This window comes from Cherax quadricarinatus, chromosome 93, assembly GCF_038502225.1.
Source record: "Cherax quadricarinatus isolate ZL_2023a chromosome 93, ASM3850222v1, whole genome shotgun sequence".
Taxonomy (NCBI): Eukaryota; Metazoa; Arthropoda; class Malacostraca; order Decapoda; family Parastacidae; genus Cherax; species Cherax quadricarinatus.
The window spans coordinates 7,306,994-7,323,758 of NC_091384.1; the positions used below are offsets into that span (position 1 = coordinate 7,306,994).

A 16,765-nucleotide genomic window follows, 5' to 3' on the forward strand; every position below is an offset into this window, starting at 1 on the left:
CTTAAATGAATCAAACAGTTACTGTAATTACTACACTGCAGAACAATCAAAGGCACTTCTCAGTGCCAACAACAACATAACTATCTTTAACTACAATATCAGATCATTAAGCAAGCATTACGATGACCTCATAGCATTACTAAATTCCTTACATGCCAATATGTCCATCATTACACTAACTGAAACCTGGCTAAAGCCTGATAGTACAGATGTCTATGCCATTCCTGGTTACACAGCCATACACAACTGTAGGCCAGACCAACAAGGGGGTGGCACAGCCATATACTACTCAGACCAACTAGAATGTATCACTAATACTTGCACAAGGGATGAACATGGGGAATATATAATAGCTAAATTCAAATCCAAATACCTACAAAAACCTCTCACATTGATAAACATCTACAGAGTTCCACAGTCAAACATTAGCCAATTTAGTCAAAATCTAGGAAGTATGATAACTGATGCACGCATGAACAAAGATCACTTACTACTCTCAGGTGACTTCAATATAAATCTCCTGCAAGACCAGGACCCACACGTTACTGAATTCACAAACACAATGAGTAACTGTATGTTACTACCAACAGTAACAAAACCTACAAGAGTTACAGAGACTAGTGTTTCCCTACTTGACCACATCTGGACCAACACCATATCCCCTTTAAAATCAGGCATAATTACAGATAATACCACAGACCACTACCCTACTTTCCTCATAACAACTCTTGGTAAACTACCCCAAGACACTACTAAAGTCACCTTCAGACTTCACAATGAGGCAGCCATTAATAACTTCGCAACAGCATTAGCAAACATTGATTGGCACACTGAGCTAGAAATCTATACAGATATTGACGAATGTATTAATAATTTTCTAAAAAAGACCCAATACCTCTATAACAAGCACTGCCCTAAAAAAACTAAACAGATGACAGCAAAGAGACTGAACAGTCCCTGGCTAACACCCAGCATTCTCAAATCCATAAATACAAAACACCAATATGAAAAACAGTACAGAATGGGTCACATAACCAGAGACCAAACAAAACGTTACTCGTCAATCCTAACCAGCCTGATAAGAAGGGCAAAAAAATTGTATTATGAGAACAGATTATCCAACTTACGAGGTGATATAAAAAAGACCTGGAAAACACTATCTGAAATTCTGGGAACAAAAAAGATATCACGAAATAGCGAAATAAAATTAGCAAAATCAGATGAACCCCAACTCCCACCAACAGAAACAGCAAACAGACTCAATGATTTCTTCTCCACTATAGGACAAAACCTTGCCCATAAAATCCCAAGCTCAGATACCCCACCAAATAACTACCTCACCGGCAACTACCCGAACACACTGTTCCTAGCTCCGACTAACCCATACGAAGTCTCCCTTATTATCAATGCACTAAAAAACAAGGCAGGAGATTTAAGTACCTTACCACCCTTTATATATAAAAAAGTGTCACAAGTGCTATCTCCAATCATTGCAACACTCTTTAACAAATCCATTGAATCCTCCACCTTCCCTACAGTACTCAAAATAGCAAGGGTCACCCCGATCCACAAAGGAGGAGACCAAACAGAGTTGAATAACTATAGGCCAATATCCAACTTACACCCTCTCTCAAAAATCTTTGAAAAACTAATTCATAAACGAATCTACTCCTACCTTATCTCCCAGAACATACTCAACCCCTGCCAATTTGGATTCAGGCCTAATAAAAATACTAATGATGCTATTATACACATGCTAGAACATATATACACTGCAATAGAGAAAAAAGAAGTCCCACTGGGGATCTTCATTGACTTACGTAAAGCTTTTGATACAGTTGACCATGACTTGCTCCACGTAAAATTGTCACACTATGGTATAAGAGGGCACTCCCTCAATTACCTCAAGTCATACCTCAGCAACAGAAGCCAATATGTGTACGCAAATGGGGCAAACTCTTCTGCGCAACCAATTACAGTTGGTGTCCCACAGGGAAGTGTCCTTGGCCCTCTTCTCTTTCTCCTATACATAAATGACCTTCCAAATGCTTCGCAATTACTCAAACCCACACTATTTGCAGATGACACTACATACGTCTTCTCTCACCCGAGCCCAGTCACACTAGCCAATACTGTAAATACCGAATTACAGAAAATATCTACCTGGATGAGGACTAACAAACTTACACTAAACATTGACAAAACCTACTTCATTCAGTTTGGTAACAGAGCTACAGATGTCCCTCTTAACATAATGATAAACGGATCACCTATCACAAAGCTAACAGAGGGAAAATTCTTAGGAATCCACCTTGATAATAGACTCAAATTTCATACACATATACAACAAATTTCTAAGAAAATTTCCAAGACTGTAGGCATACTATCGAAGATACGGTACTATGTTCCACAGTCAGCCCTCCTGGCCCTATATCACTCTCTTATTTACCCCTATCTCACCTATGGAATTTGTGCATGGGGCTCAACAACAGTTAACCATCTCAGACCACTAATTACCCAACAAAAGGCTGCAGTTAGAATGATAACAAATTCTCACTACAGGCAGCACACTCCACCAATATTCAATACACTAAACCTACTCACCATACAAAACATCCATACTTATTACTGCACCTATTACATACATAGAACACTTAACTCTGATATTAACCCTCCCCTCAAACATCTCCTTGCCAACCTCAACAGAACACATGACCATAACACAAGGCACAGATCACTCTTTGATGTTCCTCGTGTTCATCTCACACTATGCAAAAACTCAATGCACATAAAAGGCCCTAAAATCTGGAATTCATTACCTGTAAATATAAAAGAAACACTACCTGTTTATAAATTCAAGTCTCTACTCAAAGATCACTTACTCACCCAAAACCAAATAAATACTGAATAACTGAACCTTATAAATTGTATATCTTAAATGTTTCTCACAATTATATCACATAAATGTTAAACCTAAAACCCAATCTAACTTTATTATTTTTTAAATACACTACCTAACAGAATCCTTCATATGACCTGTCTTTGTAATACTCACTTGTGCTTTATAGTAATCTGTTTACATTAATGTTTTATCACTGACTTCATCATTGCTTAATTAATCTTAAGTTAATTTTAAGCCAGCCCGTAATGCTATGCATAGTATAAGTGGCTTTGGCATACTGCTCTTATCTGTATTTTTTTGTACCTCTGTATGTGTGCACAAATTTATAGATGCTCACGCCCCAACAGTATTTTGAATTTAAAAAAAAAAAACTTCATCTCCACTCACAATGATCTAACACTTGCCTACTGAATTCTCAAGGCACCACCACTCAGAAACCTCACCTCTCTCCCTCCCAACTGTTCCTGGGATGGCTGCTACCCCTCCTTATGTCAACCCTGGATTTATACACCCTCTTGGTCGATCTGTTTTGCTCTATCCTTTGTAAATGTTCTGAACAAATCTTTGTAAATGGCCAAACCTTTTTAACGAAGGTGATGATCGGCTCTACTCTCCCTCTCCCTTAGCCTTTGTTTGCTCACTAAATTATACAATTTTCATAGCACCACATTGTCTTCTATATTCTAAATTCTAATAATATTCACCAATTATGTTCATTCATATCCGAAGATTTATTGTGCAGTAGGCATCATAAATGTGCACACTTAGGAGTATCTGAGAGAGTTAGAACTAAGAAAGGGGTAGCAGTAATGTTGAAGGCTAGGAGAAAAGGGAATATAAATGTATAAATCCAAGGATTATGTGGATCAGAATAAGGGTAGGATGCACAATAAGTGTTTATGCATCTGGAGAAGAGTGTAGAAGAGAGAGAGAGATTTTGGGAGATGTTAAGTAAGTGTTTAGGGAGTTTTAAACTAAGTGAGAGAGTAATTGTGATAAGAAACCTGAATAAAGTGGGAGAAACTGTTATAGAGAGTAGTAGGTAAGTTTGGGGTGCCAGGTGTAAATGATAATGGGGTGCCTTTAATTGAACTTTGTATAGAAGGAAGTTTGGTAATAGATATTTTAAGAAAAAAGGATAAATAAGTGTACAAGATATGATATAAGACGTAATGACAATAGTTTTTTGGCATATGTGTTAGTGGATACAAGGTTGATGGGTAGACTTCTGGATGTGCATGTTTATAGAGGGGCAACAGACATATCAGATCATTTTTAAATTGTAGCTACAGTGTGAGTAAAAGGTAGATGAGGTACAAGGAGAATGGTAAAAGAAAGTAAGAGAGAGGTAAAGGTTTATAAACTAAAGGAGGAGGCAGTTAGGGTAAGATATAAGCAAGTTAAAGGAAGGCCCCACATACACAGCATCTTTTCACTGTTCCATGTTTTTGTTGACTTCAAACTGAGCCATTGTTTATTATGTTCCACCCACTGGCAGTAGTCACTGCTGACTTTTTCTTACCACTTTCTCTTTACCTTTTCATTCCACTAATTGCTCCTCTTCCCTCCTGCACCCAGGAATAAAAGGGGATGTAAATAACATGCTGAAAATATCTAATCAAGACAGGATTTGCAGCAGTGAGTTCAAGTTGGAAAAGATTTATATTCAGAAAGTATAAAGGAAAGCAGTGGTTTAGTAATAGAGTTGTGGACGAGTGGAACAAACTCCCGACTAGTGTCATTGAAGCGAGATCCTTGTTGCTTTCAGGTACTTTTGAGGCAATATTACCCAATGCACTTCTTGGACCCATCTGGTCTTTTTTTTCTCCAGGAATGAGGAGGTGGTCGATGACCCAAACAATTGAGTCAAAGACCTAAAATGACTGCAGGTGACATATTTGGAGGCACCAGTGTTGTGTGTATTAGTACATCGTCTGCAGTTTGGTCCCATGTATACTAGTATGTCATGGATAGTTAAAGGTTAAATCAAGGAAATTTCTCATGTGATATCAGATTGGTTGAGTTAAATCACTCAAGTCATCCAGTCACAGATGTATTAACAACTTATTACATTAACTAACACTTATTACATTAAACAATAGTTTAATGTAATAAGTGTTAGGCACCTTCTGATTGTATATTCTGTAAAAAACATAGATGTCAAACTTGTTGTACATGAATGGTATATAATGCCAGCATGATGAAGAATTAGACACATGTGCAACATTTGCGTAGCTTTATTTGTAAACGTTTCACCATCCAGTATCTTCCTTATAATACAAGAACAGACCTACATCCCTGCTGCTGCCTCAGTACCCTACCTCTCTCAAGGGCAGGCACCTTACATGCCTCACACACCCACCACCTCAAGATGACCACATCATGAGGAGCCAGTCTATCAGCATCCTGTCGGCCAACATTAGAGGTTTCATTACTAATGTTGGAGAGCTCACACATAGTTTTGTGAACACTCGACATCCCGACATGATAGTTGTTGTTGAAACATTTTTGGACGACAGGACTCCAGAAAATTTTGCAAGAATTGCTGGCTACACCTCATGGATGAGAAGAGACAGGCAAGGGCAAGCAGGAGGTGTTGCTGTGTGCTTCTCTAAAAGTGTTCATGCCCAGCACATTGATGTTGCCATCCCTACTCATCTTGAAATGATGTTCTTCAAGCTCTGCATAAACACTAGTACCTCTGTACTAGCATGTGCAATGTACAGACCTGTGGCAACATGCAGACCCTATCAACTTCCTAATGGAAAATATGGACTCCCTTCTGCTACAACACAACTGTCAACATATAATTGTTGGTGACCTCAACCAACACCTTATACAGAGGGACCTTGATGACCTTCTTGCAGTATTTGACATGAAAAACTTTGTTGATTTCCCTACTCACATCTCTGGCTCCTCCCTTGACCCAGTAGTGAGTGATCTGGCAGAAGGTATAGTCACTTGTCAACCTCTCGGCTACATTGGATCATCTGACCACAAGGCTGTTTTTACGACACTTAAGATCCCAACAGAACGAGGTGAGGAGTCCACACGCACAACCTGGCTATGGGAAAGAGGTAATTGGCCAGCCCTGTGCTCTGAGCTCGCCACCACCGATTGGAATGCTCTTCTCCAAGGGGATGTTGACAACCAAGTGAAAGCCTTCACTGGACACATCCTTAATCTACAACAAGAACACATTCTTCACCGGCAAAATGTGACGAAGCCTACAGATCAACCTTGGTTTGGCTTTCGTTGTAGAGAGGCTGCTACTGCTAAGTACAAAGCATGGCGAAGGTATAAGAGACATCCTACCACCTATAACAGGAACTTGCAGAGGCAAGCCTGTAGGCATATGGGTGATGTTCAAAAGTGAGCCATTGCTAAATGGGAAGTGGACACAAAAAGAAAGCTAGCATCAGGTAGGGTAGGCTCCAAAACCTGGTGGTCCCTGGTCAAGGACAGACAAGGTTATCTGCCTGATGAACTCATTCCACCTCTAAATCGGCAGACTGGGACCACCTATACTAATAGTCAAGAGAAGGCGAACCTCTTTGCCGAACACTTTGCTACCAAAATGCAAGTTCCTGATTGCTGAGAAGATGTGCAGACCAGCTAGCAGCACCTCTAACTGCCTAGTACAGTGTAAATGGCCCTCTCTATGGAAAGAAGGCAAATGTAGTCCCTGTTCACAAAAAGAAGAGCAGAGTAGAAATTGGCAACTACAGACCAGTGTTACTCCTGTCAATCACTGGTAAGATTCTTGAGACAATCTCAAGACAAATGACAGAGTTTTTTGACTACCACTCACAACTTTGTGATCGTCAATATGGCTTCAGGAAAGGTTACTCTGCTGCTGATCTGTTGTTAAACCTCTCCACTAAGTGGCACCAGTCACTGGATGAATCCGAAGTCAGCTGTATGGTAGCACTGGACATTGCTGGTGCTTTCGACCGGGTGTGGCACCAGGGCCTCTTAGCAAAACTTCAAGCACTGGAAATTGCAGGCTTTACGCTATGTCTCCTCAGTGATTACCTTCATGGTAGATCTCTAAGGGTAGTTCTCAGTGGAATAGAATCAGCAAGACATCCTATTGGGGCAAGTGTTCCACAAGGAAGCATGCTGGGACCATTGTTATGGAATGTCTACTTCAACGACCTTCTTCATCTCATCCCAGAATCCCATGTATATGCAGATGACTGTACACTGACATTCACTTATCCAAGAGAAGAAATGCCAGCTGCTCTAAGCTACATCAATCACCAGCTAAGTGCTATATCAGCTTGGGGAAATAGATGGCAAGTAACATTTGCAACTGAGAAAATGCAAATGATGATGGTCTCTAGGCACCATAATGGTAATGCTGGTGCAGTAGTAAGGATGAATGGGAGGGTGTTGGCACCTGGAGAAGAAGTTGATATCCTTGGGGTGAAGTTTGACTCCAAACTAACCATGAAGAACCATGTTGTAAATCTTGCAAACAAGGCAGCAGGAAGCTTACAGCACTTCACCGTATCTCGCATCTGCTTGACAGTAGGGGTTGCAAGATTCTGTACGAGGCACAAGTACATTCACACCTTGAGTATGGTCCACTTTCTTGGTTTGCCTGCCCCCCCTCTCATCTGCGACTGCTTGACAGAGTAGAGAACAGAGCAAGACGTCTCATCTCTCGCATGGACCCATCCTGGATAGATCTGTCATTTCAGAATGAGCCTTCAACACAGGAGGGATGTGGATGGCCTTACTGTTATGTACAAGGCCAATATTGTCAAAGTACCACACTTGATCCACTTCGAGGACAGCGTGAAACAAGCTTTTATGCCACAAGACGGGCAGAAAGCAGCAACTTCACTCTGGCTGTACCCTTCTCCAGAACATCACTCCATCTGAGATCATATATAACCAGGATGACTTGAGTATGGAACACATTCGTACAGCATAATGATGTCAACGAGATAAAGTCAGTTGATCAAATGAAAATGCTGGCCCACAGATGGCTCCAACTTCATCCTGTTCCCTATTTGTATGTCTCATAATAAAAATGCTTTCAAATGAGCTGATGTAGGTAACAGCTCTTAGCTTGCCAATAAAGTTAGGAATCCTTAACCTGTAAATAGCTTGTCAATAAAGCTAGGGATCCTTAACCTGTAAATAGCTTGTCAATAAAGCTAGGGATCCTTAACCTGTAAATAGCTTGTCAATAAAGCTAGGGATCCTTAACCTTGTCAAACCCTGTGTAAAAAAAAAAAAAAACATAATGGGAAGAATGTAGAACTGTATACAAAAGATGAGGTAATTAGTCCCTCAGCCATAGATATTCTTCAAGACTGCGGTACTCTTCACCAACTTCAAGGCTGAGGGTCTGATTACCTCATCTACATTCTTCACATTATGTCCTGTATCATATTGATAAAGCCACGAAAAATCTACAAATAAAGATACCCAGATGTTGCACACTTGCCTAATTCTTCAACTCTTATTGTAAAGAGCTGAAGAATACAAGGCAGAATACCATGGCTGGAACAGTTCACACCTAACCAACACTTAGGAGAGAAAACTTGAGACAAACTTTTTGTATGTTCTTGCCTGTAATCATATGTTCTGACTGAAATTTCTTCTGAAGTTTCCTCCTCAGATTGTGGGTTGTAAGTTCTTATAAAGCTGTGTGCAGGTTACCATAAATTATGTTTCAAGAGACATTATATCTATCATGATAATATTTAAAGTTTGTACTCTGCTTGTAACAGTAATGTGTCTGCCTAACACACATGTGGGGTTAGTGGTTGGAGGCCTGTATCTACTTCACACATGTGGGGTCAGTACAGTGGTACCTCGGGATACAAACTCATTTCGCTCCAGGAGGCTGTTCAAGTGCTGATACCAAACGAATTTGTTCCCATAAGGAATAATGTCAATTAGATTAATCTGTTTCAGATCCCCAAAAATACACTTACAAAAGCACTTACATAAATACACTTACATAATTGGTTGCGTTTTGAGCTGTTCGTATCCTGAGGTACCACTGTACTTGGAAGCCTGTGTCTGCCTCACACATGTGGGGTCAGTGGTTGGAAGCCTGTATTAAACATGCTCATTACAACATGACCTTTAGTGAGGGCTGCCTAGGTGATTACCTCTCATTCTCTATGCTGTATAACTCTTATGGGTTTCATGTTTCCCATGAATATAATAATGTAGGTTGCAGGATCAGTATTGTATTTTAAGTTTATTCTTTATGAACTGATGTCAGTAAGGTGAAGTTGTGAGTTTTTTCAACCATTCTGCTACTGTGTCATAAATCTACTGAGTTATTAATCAGAAGCAATATTTCAGGTATCGGGACATAGACAGTGGCATCATCCCTGCCAGTGTTGCCTCAGAACTTAGAAGTCTGGTGAAGCAAGCTAACTTCATGCAACAAGAAATTAAGAAAATTGAAGCCAAGAGTGAATGGGAAGGACTTGACGGGGAAGTAGATGAACTAGATGTTGCTCGCCTCATTCAGCTTCACAAAGATTTAGAGCAACTCAAAGTACGCTTTGAAATGCTTCAAGACCCAGTTTTTCGGTAAGAATAGACAGTCAAGTTTTTCGGTAAGAATAGACTGTCAAGTTTTTCTCTTTTGTAGCAGAGACAAAATGCTACAATATTTTTTGTGATGTGGAAAATTATAATATTAATAACAGCCTTGGTCTGTATTAGCAGGGGCTTCTGAGGCTTGGGCACTACTGTCCTGTTATTTGAGCATGAAATGGAAGATTGTTAAAGATCAGTAATCCTACTCCTGTAGGATTATTGATCTTTCACAAACTTTTGCCTACATTTAGTAACTATACACATATACAGTGGACCCCCGCATAACGATTACCTCCAAATGCGACCAATTATGTAAGTGTATTTATGTAAGTGCGTTTGTACGTGTATGTTTGGGGGTCTGAAAGGAATAATCTACTTCACAATATTCCTTATGGGAATAAATTCGGTCAGTACTGGCACCTGAACATACTTATGGAGTGAAAAAATATCGTTAACCGGGGGTCCACTGTATTTACTTGCCTTTTTTTTTTTAACACAACAGCCATCTCCCACCAAGACAAGGTGACCCAAAGAAACAAAAAATTTTTCTTCTTTTTTACATTTAGCAATTTATACAGAAGATGGGGTTATTATCCCATTGCTCCCAGCATTTTAGTCACCTCTTACGACATGCATGGCTTATGGAGGAAGGATTCATCTCACTTCCCCATGGAAGTTGCTTCCCTTTATGCTTCTTAACCCTTTCAGTGTCCAGACTTCTGATCTGAGAATTGCTCTCACTGTCCAAGAATCCCCCCTCCCTAGATTCTTGTGAGATGATAGACGAAATTTGATGGAAAATTGATGAAATTACGCTTTTGTAAATTTTGATATACAGCGATATTTACACATCAGCGATTTTACCCACTTTGACTTGTATTTTAGGTTAATTACATTGGTCAGGTCATTCTTAGCTATTTCATTAGTATCCTTTCCATTTTATCGATTGAGTGCAAGAAACTGCCCAATCAGTTATTTCAGTTACCCAATAAAGTGATCAGAAATTGATAATTTGTCCAGTTTCACACAAATTTCAAAATAGGGTCCAGAATAAACAATGCAGGCATTCCTGGCACTAAAATAATATTTCCTCTGTTCATTTGTTATGTTCCCAAGCTTTACACATGAATTCCATTTTGAATTTTTATTCACAGAATTTTTATTAAAAATATAGAAGATTTACTGTTATGTGATATTGTACTAATTGTATAAATAATATCAGCATAGTCATGAATGCATATTAGACCCACCGGTTGGATGTGTATTAGACGAGTGCCGTGATTTGTTTATTCTTGAATATTGGCAAAAATCGAACATATCTGCTACTTTGAGCTTTATTTCAAGCTGTTTTCAGTTCTGAAACTAATGAAAATCATCTCTGCATCTGTAATATATTTTCCATTCTATCAAATGAGACTAAGAAACTAAGAATACAACCATTAAAAAACCATATGAAAATACACCACATAGTCACTGTTTTAAGTCAAAAAGATGGTCGCAATTTTTTTTCTCATACACTGCATACTGAAGAATTTTTTATATGGTGCACACTTACTGCATAGACCTATTCTCTCATATTTAGGTCCAAATTTACCACTCACAGCTTATCTGAGTGAGCTGAGCTCATGATGTAGTATTACAGCACAGACAGTGACCTCAAACCCGTAGGACTATGGCACGGACGGCGAAGGGTTAATAATTTTACTCTTGTAAGTCACTGTGCTTTTCTGCACTCTAAAGGAGGGGTCTGGGATATTTGCTGTTCAGAGGGTCATTTGTAGTATCTGGGCACCTCTGGCAAGACAGTGATAGTGTGAATGATGGTGAAAGTGTTTCTTTTTTTTGGGTCAGCCTGCCTCGGTGGGAGACAGCCAGTGTGTTAAAAAAATTACCTCCCATACTCCAGGTGCTGTGAATCCCTTATTGGTTTAGTGGTGTCCATCAGTATACCTGTAATTATTCTTTGTTTATGCCTTTATAATAGCATTTGAATGACTAAGCATGGAGTTGATTTGCAGGGAGGTGTTGATCCATCAGCAGCAAGTAGAACGTTGTGAGATTGTGAGTCTGGATGGTGGAGCCAGTACTGCCAAGGTGAAGCTGGTAGCAAACTCACTCACTGTTACAGCCTTGGCGTGTCACATGGCTAAGTTACCTTCCATCATTAAATCTTTGCCACAGGTGAGACTGTACTGACTTCATCAATACTTTGATGTTTGACATTATAGTATCATTTGGGTCTCGTTAAAATGGATATAATGAATGACAAGTCAGTGCTTAGAACAGTTTCAGAATAAGTAAAAAATTTTTATCTTTTTTTCTATGTACACTCATAATCTTACAAAATCACATTCATTATAATCCATACTTGATAAATTATAAATATATTGTGATTGTAAGAATTTACAGCTACTGTAATCCCAATGGAAATGAAAATTGGACAGTTGTAAAGTGCTCAAGTCTTTGAAACTTACCTTGCTTGTCCTGACCTTGGCTGTCTCCATTATTTATACAGCTAATAAATAACCCTCTGGTTCCATGGCTGGACAACAGATGTAATGTTAGAGGATGGGTACATATATTTAAGAACATAAGAAAGAAGGACCTAGGTAGTAGGTTGGTAGACAGCAGCCGCCCAGGGAGGTACTACCATCCTGTCAAGTTAGTGTGAAATGGAAGCCTGTGATTGTTATATATGATAGTAGGATTGCCAGTGTCTCTTTTCTGTCTCATAAACATGCAAGATTTCAAGTACATCTTGCTACTTCTACTTCCACTTAGGTCACACTACACATGCATGTACGTACAAGCATATATATACATACACCCCTCTGTGTTTTCTTCTCTCTTACTAGTTCTTCTTGTTTATTTTCCCTTATCTCCATGGGGAAGTGGAACAGAATTCTTCCTCCGTAAGCCATGCGTGTCGTAAGAGGCGACTAAAATGCCAGGAGCAAGAGGCTAGTAACCACTTCTCCTGTATATGCTATTATTATTTTTTTTTTTATTATCACACCGGCCGATTCCCACCAAGGCAGGGTGGCCCGAAAAAGAAAAACTTTCACCATCATTCACTCCATCACTGTCTTGCCAGAAGGGTGCTTTACACTACAGTTTTTAAACTGCAACATTAACACCCCTCCTTCAGAGTGCAGGCACTGTACTTCCCATCTCCAGGACCCAAGTCCGGCCTGCCGGTTTCCCTGAATCCCTTCATAAATGTTACTTTGCTCACACTCCAACAGCACGTCAAGTATTAAAAACCATTTGTCTCCATTCACTCCTATCAAACACGCTCACGCATGCCTGCTGGAAGTCCAAGCCCCTCGCACACAAAACCTCCTTTACCCCCTCCCTCCAACCCTTCCTAGGCCGACCCCTACCCCGCCTTCCTTCCACTACAGACTGATACACTCTTGAAGTCATTCTGTTTCGCTCCATTCTCTCTACATGTCCGAACCACCTCAACAACCCTTCCTCAGCCCTCTGGACAACAGTTTTGGTAATCCCGCACCTCCTCCTAACTTCCAAACTACGAATTCTCTGCATTATATTCACACCACACATTGCCCTCAGACATGACATCTCCACTGCCTCCAGCCTTCTCCTCGCTGCAACATTCATCACCCACGCTTCACACCCATATAAGAGCGTTGGTAAAACTATACTCTCATACATTCCCCTCTTTGCCTCCAAGGACAAAGTTCTTTGTCTCCACAGACTCCTAAGTGCACCACTCACTCTTTTTCCCTCATCAATTCTATGATTCACCTCATCTTTCATAGACCCATCCGCTGACACGTCCACTCCCAAATATCTGAATACGTTCACCTCCTCCATACTCTCTCCCTCCAATCTGATATTCAATCTTTCATCACCTAATCTTTTTGTTATCCTCATAACCTTACTCTTTCCTGTATTCACCTTTAATTTTCTTCTTTTGCACACCCTACCAAATTCATCCACCAATCTCTGCAACTTCTCTTCAGAATCTCCCAAGAGCACAGTGTCATCGGCAAAGAGCAGCTGTGACAACTCCCACTTTGTGTGTGATTCTTTATCTTTTAACTCCACGCCTCTTGCCAAGACCCTCGCATTTACTTCTCTTACAACCCCATCTATAAATATATTAAACAACCACGGTGACATCACACATCCTTGTCTAAGGCCTACTTTTACTGGGAAAAAATTTCCCTCTTTCCTACATACTCTAACTTGAGCCTCACTATCCTCGTAAAAACTCTTCACTGCTTTCAATAACCTACCTATTACTAAATTTAAAAAGAGAAACTTTTGTTTTTCTTTTTGGGCTTTCCTTCCTTGGTGGGATACGCCCAGTGTGTTGAAAGAAAGAATAATACTATAGTAGTTAAGGCAGAGTTGTCATTGATGTGTAAACTTAAATCTACCACTCACTTTTTTGGTGCTTCTTAAAAAAAACTTAATACACCCACAATTTAGAGATGGAACTGTAGATAGTATTTTGGTTCATCAGAAACTATTATGTTTTGACTTGTGGTAAATTGATAATGTTCCAGGATGAATCAAACCTTAAGCAAAAGTTTCCTATAGGGACCCTGTGGATCAATAGTTAAGTGTTCCAGCTATGGTATTGTCTTAATATTCATAAACAATTTGCATTCATAATGTGGTGAGATTCACATTTTATTCTATAATTGGTAAATAGTATATTTTGTATAAATAACAAAAAAGGTACAATACCGTGACTGTAAATGATCCAAGTCGGCCGAAACGTTGTCGTAAGCTCCTCTCTTCTATGTGCGGGTTATTTGTGTAATGTTTTGCATATGGAATGATTTGAAATTAATGTCTTGATCAATACCTGTGTGTCTTTTACTTATAACTAAAGAATGTGAATCTGAATTTCAGATTGACGCAAGCACTTTTGGCAAGACAGCTACTGAATGAATGACGATGAATGTTTACTTTTTTTGGGTTGCCCTACTTTGGTGGGAGTTTGGTAAAATAATAGCATTAAAGTGTAAATTGAAATCTTGTTGTTTCTCTATGTAACACTCTTAGGTGCCAGAGGATGCTGCCTGTCAAACATTTCCCACTCTGCAGCTGGCACTAGATATGGCTGTGCAGGGAGATGTGGTGGTTGTGTTGCCTGGCAATCATTCTCTCATCCACTTAGGATTAATAAGTGTTGGCGGAACACTTATAGGTAAGCGCACCATAAATATTATTTAGTTTTATTTGCCAATTAAAAAACAAGAATCCTAATTTAACGAGATATTTTCAATTGCTATTTTATATGGTGCTTAACCCTTTGGGGGTCGGCAGGTCCTCTCAGAGACTTGTTCTCAGGGTTGGCCAAATTTCAAAAAAAAAAAATATTTTTTCTTATGAAAAGATAGAGAATCTTTTCCCGATCATAATGACACCAAAAGTATGAAATTTGATGGAAAACTTACAGAAATATGCTCTCGCGAAGTTAGCGGTCTCGATGATGTTTACGCATCGGCGATTTTGCCCACTTTGAGCCCTATTTTCGGCCAATTCCATTGTACTAGTCGACAAAAATCATAACTATTTTGCTAGAACTCCATTTTTCTATCGAATGACTAGAAGAAACCACCCATTTACCGATTTCAACTATCCAATACAGTGGTCAGAATTTAGCAATTTTGCCAATTTCACACAAATTTCAAAAGTTGCCAATTTCTGAATAGAGCCCAGAATAAACAAGAGAGACATTCCTGGCACTAAAATAACATTTCCTCTGGTCATTAGTCACGTTCCTACGCCCCTCTTACATTGTTTTACTTTCCACTTTGAATTTTTATTCTCACAAAAAAATAGAAGATTTACTGTTATGCAGACTACTGCATTAGTGTAGAAATGGTATAAATAATATCGGCACACTTGTGAAAGAATATTAGACTCACCAGTTGACGTGTATTGGACGCTTGGCATGATTTGTTTACTTTTGATCTTTGGTAAAAATCGAACATTTCTGCTACTTTGAGCTCGATTTCAAGGTACTTTTCGTTGTAAAATCAGTCAAAATCATCTCAATTTCTGTAATATGTCTTCCATTCTATAAAATGAGACCAGGAAAACTAGAATACAACAATAAATACCATACGAAAATACAGTGCAAAGTCGCTGTTTTAATCCAAAAACACGGTCAAAGTTTTTTTTTCTCATTACGCAATGTGTGCTGCAGGATATTTTTTATACTTCGCACACTGACCACATAGACCCATTCTTTCATATGTAGGCCTACCAGCTTTCTCTCACTAGATTTGACGGCGCTGGAATTTATGCGTACTAGTACAGTACGTCAAAAACCCGTGCTTGTAAGCCGAACTAGTACGGCCGAAACCCCGAAAGGGTTAAGCTAGCAAAAGGGTTTTTAATAAACATGCCTTCAGTGTTGTCTGTCATTATCCCTGACTTGAGGTGAGCTAGTATATTTGTCCATTTATGGTCATTTATGTTTGTATTCATCTCAGCCTTGTTGGTTTAGTTATAGCTGGTACGAGTAGTGTATTGTTCATACTGTTAATGAAATCTATTACCAGTTGATCATCTGCTAGGCCAAGGTTAATGATGAAATCTCTGGCTTATATTAGGTGTGCTTGTTCATTTGTTTGTTATTAATTGTTTTTTGTTTAAAAGTTAGGATATTAGTATGAGGCATCCTGTATATAGCACCAACTGTAATAGGAGTCTTAAGATTTTTATTTAGGTAAGGAAATGTGGCTTTTATGTTTACCAATGTTTACATGATTACTTAAGGAGTACATAAGTACCCCTGTCTTCTTATAATATGTTTCCTTTTCCATTAATCTACTTTGTCCATAATTACTGTCGCATTTGCTTTGTCTGTTTTGAAGGGGTGAAGTCTAGGATCTTTCTTTAATTCATGGTATAACTTAACAGTTGTGTTGGAGAGGTCTGAGCTTTGCTCAGACCTCTCCAACACAATTGTCTTCAGAGATTTGTTAAGTTATACCACAAATTAAATAGAGATCCTAGACTTCACCTTACAAAACAGACAAAGCAAATGCGATAGTAATTATGGGTAAGGTAGATTATACTGGAAAAATAAACATGTTATTACATGCCTTTTAATACTGTGTAAGCTGCAGGTGGTCCTATGAACTTTCAACATGAAGAAGAGGGCAGCTGATGCTGCCAGCGAGTCATCATAAACCTCAGTACATCCATCTAAGCTCGTGGGACACATTAACTCTCACCACACTCTTCAAATGCTGCTAACTTATTTTTTCACATATTCTTAACATCAGTTCGCAC

General features: G+C 39.2%; 1 protein-coding gene across 2 annotated transcripts in view; it reads left to right on the forward strand.

Moving 5' to 3' along the window:
* nesd (nessun dorma) overlaps window positions 1–16,765 on the forward strand; it is a 45,072-nt gene that overhangs the window by 15,895 nt on the left and 12,412 nt on the right. For both annotated transcript variants that reach the window (XM_070104650.1, XM_070104651.1), the window contains exons 7-9: window positions 9,236–9,469; window positions 11,497–11,659; window positions 14,522–14,666. In XM_070104650.1, coding sequence (XP_069960751.1) covers window positions 9,236–9,469; window positions 11,497–11,659; window positions 14,522–14,666 — 542 coding nt within the window. The remainder of the gene's footprint in view (window positions 1–9,235; window positions 9,470–11,496; window positions 11,660–14,521; window positions 14,667–16,765) is intronic.